General features: G+C 35.0%; 1 protein-coding gene across 6 annotated transcripts in view; it reads right to left on the bottom strand.

Moving 5' to 3' along the window:
- The window catches only part of ACSS3 (acyl-CoA synthetase short chain family member 3), a 144,468-nt gene that overhangs the window by 67,077 nt on the left and 64,444 nt on the right, over positions 1-12,947 (bottom strand). For all 6 annotated transcript variants that reach the window (XM_033407181.2, XM_033407180.2, XM_004280618.4 and 3 more), the window contains 2 exons: positions 10,881-10,961; positions 10,705-10,800 (listed from right to left, as the gene is read on the bottom strand). In XM_033407181.2, the coding sequence (XP_033263072.1) occupies positions 10,705-10,800; positions 10,881-10,961 (177 nt within the window). The remainder of the gene's footprint in view (positions 1-10,704; positions 10,801-10,880; positions 10,962-12,947) is intronic.

The following is a 12,947-nucleotide window of genomic DNA, read 5'->3' as shown; positions in this document are numbered from 1 at the left end:
GAAGTGCAGAGCTGGGAGAATACATGTCAATTCTCCAGCTTTAATGATGAAGAATTACCAAAGAGGGTGAATTCATTTTTCCAGGGTCATACAGGTAGATGAAGGCAGACCAAGATAAATAACATGGATATTCATATTTCCAGTCCTGTGACCATGCTACTACAACACAACTCAGAATCTTAAATCCTCTACTTCTTCTAAATAATGTATTGCCTGAGAAGGCAGAATGTAGTACGTATCTTCAAAGATAACTGTTGAATTATTAACAGACAACCATCTGCCCTGGTTAATCTAGTGAGGATACTAAAGGGTTTATTGAAATGGCTTGCTGCTATGAAATATACAATTTGTGAAATGCAAACAAATATAAAATGAAAGCAAGCTTTCATTCCTTGATTTCAAAGAGACTGTTATTACATAAAAATGACAACTGCCACATCAAGGTCAATTATACCAACTGGTTTATAATTTAATGCCAAGATAGATTTATGGTGACTAATAACTAATAATCCACTCTAGGTAATAACTTATCCAAATTGATTTCTTTTTCTTTTTTATTTAAAGTGCAATCTATTTTATTTTGTGTTATTTTTATATACAAGCAGTTTACTATCATTTTTCTCCATTTACACCTTTGTTGAGGTGTAATTAACAAAATTTATAGGTATTTAAGGTGTATAACTTGATATTTTGATACATGTATACATCAACAAATAATCACCACAAACTAATTAATATATTCATCACCTTACATAGTTACCATTTTCTTTTTTCTTTCTTTTCTTTGTGTGTGTGGTAAGAACACTTATGATCTACCCTCTTAGCAAATTTCAAGTATGCAAAACTGTGTTGTTAACTATAGTCACATTGCTGTACATTAGATCTCCAGAACTTAATCATCATGAATAACTAAAACTTTGTATCCCTTGCTCAACAACTTTCTACCCAACAGCAGAAAAATATACATTCTTCCCAAGTACATACAAAACATTCTCTAGGATAGATCATATGTTAGGTCACAAAACAGCCTTTACAAATTTAAGAAAACAGAAATCATTCCAAGTATCTTTTCTGACCACAATGGAATGAAACTAGAAATCAAAAACAGTAAGAAAATAGTAAAATTCACAAATACATGGAAAATAAACAACACACTCTTGAACTACCACTGGGTCCATAAGGAAGTCAAAAGAGAATTTTAAAAGTATCTTGAGATAAGAAGAAATACATACAAAAAGAAATACACAACATACCAAACTTGTGGGATACAACAAAAGCAATACTAAGAGGTAAATTTATAGTGATAAACGCTGTCAATAAAAAAAAGAAAGGTTTCAGATAAAATAACTTTATACCTCAAGGAGCTAGAAAAAGAATAATAATTAAGCCTAAAGTTAGCAGAAGGAAGGAAATAGTAAAGACTAGAGTAGAAATAAATCAGAGAATGGAAAAACAATAGAAAAAACTAAAATTACAAGTTGATCTTTTTTAGAAGATAAAATTGACAAACCCTTAGCTAGACTAACTAGGAAAAAAAGAGAAAAGACCCAAATAAATAAAATCAGAAATGAAAGAGGAGACAATATAACGGATGCCTCAGATATTAAAAGAATCGTAAGGGACTACTATGAGATGTTTGTCAGCTAAGCTGGTTTCTTCTTCAGCCACCACTACCATGTGGAAGCCTGAGTTCCATTGTACTAGGCAATTGAAATGTGTGTACAAGATACATATTTGTCCATTAACACCCAAGCAAAGATAAGGAGAAAGACAGGACCAAGGAGAATTTGCTTGCCCTTGAGAAGAAGGGTTGGGTTTTGATTTAGCAGATGCCAGGCCTTTTGAAAAAGGGGGCAAATAGGAAATAGAAGAGAGAAGCCAGAAAACATATTAGTATAAACACCATTTACAACCACACACACACACACACATACACACAGCAGGTTGCTAAATTTGTTTATACATGAAGGTTTCTATATTAGAGTACTGTTTGTTACATTCTTCCTCTTTGACAAAACCTCTGTACCAAGTACGTCCTCGTCCATATGTTGCTGGGGATAGGTCTGTTTCAATCAGCATGCATTAATAAAATAAATTTATAGAAAGGTACTGTTTGTTTTCTTCCTCTCAAAAACAAGGACTGAATTATTCAGAATTGGTTTACATATTTTAATTGGTCAGTCCAATATGGCTTCCAGAATTGCATACATTAAATATGTCCAGGTCAATGAACAAAATTAACTCTTTGCTTATTAAAAAATATAACGGATTACTTAAGTTGCTCATGAAGTTCTCTAGTAAAGAGAATATTAGAATTACTTTTTCCTCTCTCAGGGAAAAAAGTCCTTACTTACAAATGAAGTTGTTGTGTTTCTTTTTCTGATATATTAATTCAGGCATTTATTTAACAAATATTTACTGAGAACTCAGAATGTATCAAAAACAAGGCTAAAAGTTGAGACTTGATGGTGAGCAAACACTAAAATGATACCTTCCCTCTCAGAGTTCAGAACAGAGAGGGGCAAATAAATCAAAGGAGCCTATAAACTAATGTGAAATGGCAACTGTGACACAAGTCAGGAAGGAAAAACTCAAGGTGCTTAAGAGAGACTACAAAGATTTGACCTAGTCAGAGAGGTCAAGGGGGGCTTCCCTCAGGAAGTAACACCTGGCTGTGCTCTAAAGTATAAGAGGAATATATTTCAGGCAACAAGTAGGAAAAGTACTGTAGCAGAAATGAGCATAAGAATAACTTCAAAAAAATAGGAGCATGTTGTGCCTTAGAAGGGAAGAAAGTGACTAAGATAGAGTGAAAGTCAACCCTTTCAAATGTTGAAAAGTCAAGTATGAAGAGGACTGAAAATGTCCATTGGCATCTGAAAAAATAAAGATCACTAGGGAAATTATCAAAAAGCTGTTATTATGAAATGATGACAGAGGCCAATTGGAGAGGATTGCAGAGTTAAGTTCTAGGTTAGAAAATGAAGCTATTGGGTATAGGCAAGCCTTTAAAGATGAAGAGAGAGTATTGTAACTGCAAGGGGATAGAGAATCAAAGATTTTTGTGGGGTTTTTTGGTTGCTGTTTGTTTGTTTTAATGAGAGAAACAGGGATGTGTTGAAAATTTGGTAGTTATCAGGAAGCTAAAACCAAAGAAGACAACCAGGATTTCCAACATGTTTTTAACCTGCAGATGTTGGGCTATATGTCCTCTATGGCAAAAAAGAAAATCTTATTTAAATATCCACTGTAAGCTTTTATGGTGAAACACAGATTGTTTCAAGTGGGTAACTCTTATGTACTTCGAAGTTAAACTGGGGCTTCCCTGGTGGCGCAGTGGTTGAGAGTCCGCCTGCCGATGCAAGGGACACGGGTTCGTGCCCTGGTCCGGGAAGATCCCACATGCCGTGGAGCGGCTGGGCCTGTGAGCCATGGCCGATGAGCCTGCGCATCCGGAGCCTGTGCTCCGCAACGGGAGAGGCCACAACAGTGAGAGGCCCGCGTACCGCAAAAAAAAGAAGTTAAACTGAATATCCAACTTAGTTATAACCATTTTCAATTTTCTTTCGGCCACTGTAAATATAGATTTGTATTAAAATCCAGAATATAACTTTTTTTAACTTTGCTGAGAAAAAAAGGATTCATTCATCATTTATTCATAAGATATCATGAACCATTTGCATTTAATAAAAAGAAATGTTTTATGAACTGGTTGCTCTACTCTAGATGATTTGGGCATATAATGAACTGCAAATCTCTTAATACTTCAGAATATCAATTTTTGTTAAATTAAAATATATCATTAAGGAAAAATATTATCACAGATACCAATTCACTGTCTACCTCATTTATAGCTTTGAAATACTATAATTCATTATGAAAATAAAACTGTGGTCAACTGTACGCTTTTATTTCTCTTTAGAAAAGGTAATCCTATGAAGATATGAATGATCCACTAAACTATTCTGTTTACTATGTAAAGAATGTATTTTTATTATTTAATAGGAGATTTTAGTTTCCTAAATAAAAAATACTAATAATACTAAAATAAAATCATATTAATATTAATTTGGTAATCCAACTAAAATTGGGACACATGTGGGACTATTATTTGGTGGAGGTTAATAAAGATTTTTTTCACTTGCTGTCCTAGTGACAAGTTAGGACTCTTCTATACCTTTGTTTGGTGTTAATGAATGAAGCAAGTAAGTTTTTTCCCAGCATTTTGCATGTTCAAGTTGTCAATCAATCTGCTTAGAAATGGTTCATTCACACAACGAATTTTACCTACTTCCTGAAAGGCACTGTGCTGGACCTTGGGGGTACATAAATGACAAACATTCCCTGCCCTCAAGGAGTTTACAGTATCACAGCACTGTATTTACAAGATCAAAGGAATCTAGATGGTATAACAGAAGCATAAAGAACTTCAATCCGCCTGAGGAAGGCAAAGAAAATATCAGAGAGAAGATGTAATTTAAGTTGATCCCTTAAGAAAAAGAACCACTCGGCTACGTGATCAGAACAAAAGTGGAATTTTAGTAGAGGAAACAACTTAGTCACTGGCAGTTCTGTTCATGCAAGTGCCAGTAGGAGTGGATTGTTGGGTGGGAAGCTGAATTAGGGGCCGGGAACAAGAGACAGACTTTAGAGGCAGGCAAAGGGCAGATGACCATGGATCATTTGTATCGTGCAAATGAGTTTGAATTACGTTCTTTGACAGGAGTTCCCTGAAGCCTTTTTTGTACTTTTTAGTTACATTTTTTATATGAGATAATTGTAGATCCACATGGAATTGTAAGAGATAATACAGAGATATGTCGTGCACCCTTAATACAATTTTCCCTATCAGTAACATCTTGCAAAACTATCGTTTAATATCACAATCAGGATATTGATATAATCAAGATAAAGGACAGTTCCATCTCTACAAGGACTCCTCATGTTGCTCTTTTGTAGCCAAAGGTGTTTATTATGGAGAAAAACAATTGATGTTTGTATGCTTACCTTGTCTCCTGAGACCTGGTTGAACTCACTTATTAATTTAGGGTTTTAAAATATGTTTTATAATTTCCTACATAGACAATCATGCCATCTGCAAATAAAGACAATTTTATTTCTTCCTTTCTGATATGTTTCTCTTTTTGTTTCCATATATTGCCTTATCAAATTGGCTAGAACTTCCAGGAGTATATTGAATAGAGTGGTAAGAGTGGACATCCTTGCTTTGTTCTCAGACATCAGGGGAAGTACTTAGTCTTTTATCATTAACTACTGGCCACTGGCTGTCCTTTTTGGGGAGGCCTAGTGGTGACAAATTCTCTAAATTTTTCTTCATCTTGAGAATGTCTTTATTTCTCCTTTATTCTCAAAGTATATTTTGGATGAATATAGAATTCTGGATTGACAGTTCTTTTCTTTCCACACTTGAAAAACATTGTCACTTCCCTCTGACTTCCCTAGTATTTGAAAAAATCCTGTCATTCAAACGGTTTTACCCCTACCGATAAGGTATCCTTTCTCTTTCACTACTTTCAAGATTATTTCTTTTGCCTTCAATTTTCAGAAAGTTAAGGTTTTTTTGTGTGAATGTGGATTTCTTTAGAGTAATCTTGTTTGGGGGTTTGCTCAGTTTCTTAAATCTATAGATGTATATCTTTGGCCAAATCTGAGAAGTTGAGAAGTTTTCATAAGTTTTCCATTATTTTTTTGAGTACTTTTTTCAGGCCCACTCTCTTTCTCCTTTCCTTCCATGACTGAAGTCACAAGTACTAGATCTTTTGTCATCATTCCACATATCCCTGAGGCTCTGTTAGTTTTTTCTTTTCAGTCTATTTTCTTTCTGTTGTTTAGAGTGGGTAATTTCTATTGTTCCTTCTTCCAGTTCATTAATTGTTTCCTCTGTCCCTTCCATGCTGGTACTGAGCCCATCTATTGAGTTTTTATCTTGGTTATTGTATTTTTCAGTTCTAAAATTTCCATATGGTTGTTCGTTATAGCATCTATATCTTTGCTGGAACTTTTTATTTCTTTACTGTGACTGTCTATTTTTTCAATTGTTTCAAGAATGTCCATCATCAATTGTTGAAGCATTTTTACCACAGCTGCTTTAAAATCTTTGTCAGATAATTCTAACATCTCTGTCATCTCAGTATTGGTATCTATCAACTGTCTTTTCATATTCAGCTTGTGATCGTTTTAGTTCTTGGTATGAGGAATGATCTTTTCATCAAATCCTGGTCATTTTTTTGTACTATATTATGAGACTGACTCATATTTAAATCTTGTTTAAAGTGGCTTACTTAGGTTTCACTCCAGCAAAGAAGGAAGAGGTAAGGGTAGAAATCCAGGTTCCTCATTTGGCCTCCACTGATACCCAATTGGGAAGATGCACTTCATTACTGTTGGGTTGCTTCTAGTTCTAACGGTAGGCTTCCAATGGCACCTTCCTGGCTGGACAAGGTGAGAGTTCCCTGTTACTGCTCCCAACGTGGTGTCCACTGACACCACAGGGAAGAGACAAGTGGTCTTATTATTGATGGTGAAAGTCCTGACTTTCTACTAGGCCTCCACTGACCCCATCCATCCCAATGGAGAATGGAAGGAGTACCTCATTACTGATAGGTGAGGAAGATAAGTCCAGCCTCCTTATTTGGTCTCTACTGTCATTGCAAGTTCAAGGGGTCCTCATTACAACCTAACAGGGATGAAAATCTTGGCTCCCTAGTCAAACTCCTTTGACACCACCCTGTGGGAAGAGGGAGGGTTACGGCTCCTCCTTAAAGCCTGACAATTTTGGAAGTCTAAGCTTCCCACTTAGCCTTTGCTGTTTGGTGGTGGGGGTGGGATTATGGATTTTTCTGTGGCGTTTATCTGGGGTAGAGCCATCTAAAAGTTTTAAGTCTTGCTTAGGCTGCTCCTTCCTAATTCTTTGGCTTGAGAGATCAGGCTTTATTTTTTTCTTTTTGGAGGTTTTTTTTTTTGTTTTTTGGTCTTCAGTTGTTGGCATTTCTGGATTGCCAGCTTCTTCAGAAACAAATCTAAGACATATGAAGGAAAAGTAAAACCCAAGTTCTCATCATTATGTTGTTTCTTGAGTCCCAAGGTCCCTAAAGACAGTTTTCCTTCTTCTCTCCACCTTTCAGTCTTACATTTGTTTTAGACATAACACCTAAAATGTTTAGTTCTACTTAGCGGGAGGAATAGAGAAAAGTATATCATCTCTATCTTCCCGGAGGCAGAACTCAACCCTTTGAAAAATCTTGGCCTTTGCATTTTAGATAGATAATTGTAAGTGAGGAGAGCTCAGAAATTGAAGTTTGGGTAGAGATGGCCTGGAAGGACATCTGAAGGCAGGAGTATTTGTTAGAACATTCTCTAGCGTGGCTATCTGAAATATGCAACTGGAAAGGATAGGCACCACACAAGTGAGATCAGAAGCCAACCATAGAATACACACCAGTCAACAACATACTAGCTAAATTATCAGCCTTGAACATATGGCAGGAGACATGGAAACAAGAAGACACTTTTGATAGGTACTAAAATGTAAATTCAGTAGAATGTAATGAGCAATAGGTTATGATATGTAAGGAGAATGAAGTTAGAATCACTTCTTGATTCTTAGTTTGGATGACTGAGTGAATGCAGGTAACATTAACAACACTGTAGAGTATATGGAAAGCAATGTCTTTGCAGGGAAGAGAGGAGATAGTGAGTTCATTTCACATTGTCTTGAGCATAAGGGATGCCTGGGCCGTCTGAAGGTGCTGAGTAATAAGCTGATGCTTAGCAGAAAGGTCAGATATAGAAAGGAGGAGTTGGGAGCCTTGGTTTAATTAGTAATACTCAAATCCAACTGCATGGAGATTATCCAGGAAATATAAGCAGAATGGGAAAAGAGGGCTAAGAACAAGACCCTATTAATCCCCAATGTTTAGAATCAAAGTAAAAGAAACCAAGAAAGGAAAAGGAGGACAAGCTGTCAGAGAGGTAGAAAGAGAACAGAGGAGTAGCATACAATTTAGTTCTATAAGCATTTATTAAGTGTTTACTGTGTACTCTGCACTATGCTGAGACTGGCTTTTGAGGTTCCCACACTTTACTAGGTATAAATTCAGGACAGTGTGGTCAGCTCACTAACAGACATATGCTCGGGGGGGCAACGGAACCACAAAAGGGGAACCGAGCACAGCCAAAGACTATGAGGAAATTTTCCAAGAGATGATTACATCTAATCAGAGTCTACAAGGATAGGTAGAATTAACCAAATAAGGAAAGACAGAGGGAAAGTCATGCCAGGCAAAAGAAACAGCCTGGACAATAGCAAAAGGGCAGGGGGCTCAAGAAAACAGAGAGAATTACCTTCAGTCAGCAGGGTTGATGCCACTGAGAGAAAAAATAAAATCAAAGTGAAGGGGGCCCTTTGACTTTGTCATTTATGAAGTCACTGTTGACCTCTGATACAGCAGCTTTATAAAGCAATGTGGAGAGAAACCAGACTTCAGTGAGATGAACAATAACTGGAAGAATATAAAGTTCACACAGTATGGGAAGTGTATTTTTTCAAGGAACTTAGTGGAGAAGAATATAAAGATGGGATAGCTAGAAATGTGCAAAAGTCTAAAAGGCTTTGTTTTGTGATCAGAGAGAATTGAAGATGTTTACAAGTCGCAGGAAAGAAACCAGAGTGCAGAGATAAGGTTTAAAAGGTTAAAAAAAGGATCACTCTTTTGTACAACAAATACTTTTAGAGCATCTGTAATGTTCTTAAGCACATCATTCCAAGATAAAGACAAACAACGGAGCCCCTTGCATGGTGTTAAAGTCATGTTTCAAATAAACTTGAGAAATAAAAAAAGGCCAATGGTAAATGCACAAAAATTACATGTACTTCAGTTCTAAAGGCAGGTTAATACTTATAAATATAAATACTTTTCAATATAATGGCACCTTTGGCTTTGTCACTTTATGTTAGCAATTTCATAATTCATTATAAGTATTCAGTGTTGAGGCTTATTTTGTTTACTTCAAGGGGAATTATTATTTTAATAAACATTTATTCTATTGCAAGGATTTTGGTATGGGACAGATGTGTCAAGATTATTTTATGTTTTGATTATTACAAACACCACAGTGCATGTTAAGTCTACAAAGGACAAAGGCATAGTATAAAATATGTGGAGAAGTGCATGATGGTTTAATACTTGTGTCAAAGTCTGCCTTAGTACCTCTGAGCATTCAGAGACAGAAAACCAGCCAGCTGAAAATGAAGAAACACTCATGTCTTTAAATGGTGACTGGGACTAGAAGACTTCCATGAAGATCAAGAATAGTCTCTAATTTTTTTCAGAATCATTGAGTTAAAGAATTTTAAGATTGTAAAGAACTTTGACATCATCTAATACTATTATCCACACCTTGCATATAAAATTCCCGTCTTCAAATTTCTTTCTTGATGTTGACAGACTTTAAGTGAAAGAGAGCCTCCTATTTGAGAACTTCCCTATTCTACTAACGGACAGTTAAATTTTCTCTGATTATTCCAAAAGATAGGTCTCTGGAACTCCACATTACTACAATTACTACACTACTTCCTTTACATGTGGCAACTCTTTAAATGTCAAAAGATACTTAACATATATGCACACTAAATATATTATTTTTATCAGACTAACCATTCACAATTCCTTCATCTCTTTCTTGTATGACATTTTCACCCTGGTTCCTTTCATCCAAATTCTTTCTAATAAGTTAATGATTTTTTTCTCCTCCTCATTAAACTGAACACAGTTTTCCAAGTGTGAAAAAATAAGATTATAACATTGCATATGGTGAGTATTTTTTTAAAACAATCCTATCAACCGCTCATGTTTGAACTCATAATACACAGGGATTTAACCACATAAACTGCAACCAACTCAAGTTTCCCTTATTTCATTTTTGCAATTATTTTTAATATAAATATAAGATTGTAAAGATTTCCATATTTTCCCATCTTGTGTTTTTTGTCCCAAAAGTCCAAGATCATTTGTATACTGATCTAGCAAACCACCATTTTGCTGTCCCTCTCAAATTTTGATCTCCTACATATCTGATAGGTATGTGTTTTAAATATTTGTATAAGGCATTTGCTAAAATTAAATAGAATAGGCATAAGAGCAGAATTTTCTAATATACACACAAAAATATTATTCCTGGGTAACATTAGTCCATGCAACAGAATCTAAAGCAGTCATTTATTCAGCTATGAATCTGATCAGTCTATGACTCTCTCCCTTATACATATAACGATCATCAGAAACTACCAAAAATGTCTAGCTAAAATCAAGAAACCACGTATTTGAAATCCATTAATCCTATAAGAACACAAAGAGGTGAATCTCTGTTGCTTGTTTTATGATGGCTGTTTTCTAAGATTCTAAATCAGTATCAGTCTAGTAATATTTTCTAGAAAGTGATAGACATCAAGCTTGTTAGTGTATATTTTTCAGAATATAATTTTTATGTCTTTGTTCAACACAATTTAAATAGTTGTTTATTTTTTTCTAAATATATATTTCTTTCTCTTATGAAATAACTGGTAGAAGATATAAAAACGTCCCCTGCCCCCATTCAATTTTCTTTTCCTACTTAGGACTACTTCTCTAAAACTTTTAGTAAAATTAATATTATGTATATGTAGTATTAATTTTATTTTATTACCTCATATAAAACTGTTGTGTTTCCGTGTAGAAGAGGTCCATAACAGATATAGGAATGTCCGACAACCCAGCCTAAGTCAGAAGCTGCCCACCACACCTAAACAAAAAGAAGATAATAAAATGCATATATCTTAACCAGAGAAATGTCATGTAATGTGAATTTAAAACCATGATTACCTCTCCAGGTTTAAGTCCATATATAGAAGACATTGACCAGTTAAGCATTACAGCATATCCTCCAGTGGGCCTCACCACACCCTAAAGAAGAGAAAAGGTGAAATTAAAATCAATAGACAGTGTGTTAAAAGATTCTCCCTCTTCATACTGTCCACTTAAAAAAAGTTCCTGTTTAGAGTATTTCATATTCTATAAGCTATAAATAACTTTGGCTTTCATATAATTATATCTGAATCACTATTTCTTTGGCTCCTCCAATAATAAAAACAGAATAATTTGTCCATATTAGTCCATTTGTAGAATCCATTCTCACAGACCATTCTGAACCTTCTAAAGAAAACATGATTTCATGGAATCACATGCAATAAAAAAAATTTACAGTGGTAACATAAATTATCAACATTACAGGGAATTCCCTGGCAGTCCAGTGGTTAGGACTCTGCACTTCCACCGTGGGGGGGCATGGGTTCGATCCCTGGTCGGGGAACTAAGACCCTGCACGCTGTGCACGGCCAAAAAAAAAAAAAAAAAAAAAACAAAGACTTAGCATGAAATTTTCAACAACTACATTTTCACACATATTTCCGGAACAAAAATGGAAACTCTCAAAATTAAGTGCACAGAAATGTCAAAGGTAGCTGTGTGCCTAAGAAACAGACTACTATAAGGATGTTTATTCCTTAATATTATTAAAAAATAACAGGATGCTTAGAGGAAAGAGTCATATTCTAACTGGATCCTTCATACAATGCTACCCTTGTGGTCACACTACCACAGTATCAGAGCTGAGCAGTTCTTTAGTGATGAATTCTCAAACTCTGAGGAATCAATCCTGATGAGTTGGATCTAAGGCTGACAGATTTTCCTTACATTACATTTGGGCAAAAGTAGGGATTGTTACACCACGGTACTATAGTTTCTAGCAGCTATCCTTGACAGTGAACATATTCAATGTTAATACAAGATTAATTTTTGAAAACTGAGCATAAGAGTTATCATAAATAATAACTGATAGTAAATTTAATAATTAATTTCATTTATTGCTTCACTATAAACATTAATCATCATTGGCTCAAAAAGACTTAATGATGTGAATATTCAGAGCAAGAAGGTGAATGCTTGCTAAGAAATATGTTATATTTCACTCACAAGTATTTTCAAGCACCTCTCAGTAGAGCAACTAGAATTGCTTTGTGAAGAAGATAATTATTTTACCTGAAAGGGCACACATGGTCCTAATTAACGAACGTGCTACTAGTTGAACATTTTTTGGCACAGTTCTGTAACTGTAACACACATACATGAATCAGGAAATGAAAAAGAAATTGACTTTCTGTTTGTTACTAAAATTGCTGCTCTCCTCAGGTACCACTAATAAAACATAGGTACCAAGCTGTGGAATACATTTTATCTGGTCTCTTGGCAAACATCACAGGCAACTTTGTTGGCATTTGATGGGTACTTTCTAGGTTGTATGACATGGTTAGCATGCAGTTGGCTCTCTTGATCACCTTGGGAGTATTAGAAATCCTAAGCCCCTGTCAGTAAATTTCACACATGCATTTTCCCACGTAAACTGAGCAGCTCTTTACCGAGTATATGCTGTATGGTCTTCCACGCATTTTGCTAATTTGTTTGTCCTATTGAGAAGGTCTTTTCCTATAGTTCAATACCTTGATGAATTTGATATTAATCAACTTGCAAACACTCTTCTCTAAAACTTTTTATTCGTTTGGTAGAGGATAAAATGTGAAGTTTTTTCATAGACAATATGCTATCCATATTCTTTGATAATTAATGTCAGTCATGATTTCACTTAAGATGTTTTAGAATTTCTCTTCACCTGCCTGTCCCTGCATTTAGAGGTCATATTTATAAATAATTCTAAATATCATTATAAATGGGTAAATTTTTATATTAAATGAGGGTAAGATTCATCAACTGGAAGTTACAGAAAGGAATAAAAGGCTAAGGAGAAAATAAATGAGTAGTAATTCATTTGTAAAACTTAGAAGATATTTTAAAGGATAGGTTATCAAATTTCTGTTTGCCTCTCAAGTGAACCCT

This window comes from Orcinus orca, chromosome 11 (assembly GCF_937001465.1).
Source record: "Orcinus orca chromosome 11, mOrcOrc1.1, whole genome shotgun sequence".
Lineage (NCBI taxonomy): Eukaryota > Metazoa > Chordata > Mammalia > Artiodactyla > Delphinidae > Orcinus > Orcinus orca.
Note: the sequence above shows the minus strand (reverse complement) of the source record. Positions and strands in the feature narration are given on the sequence as shown.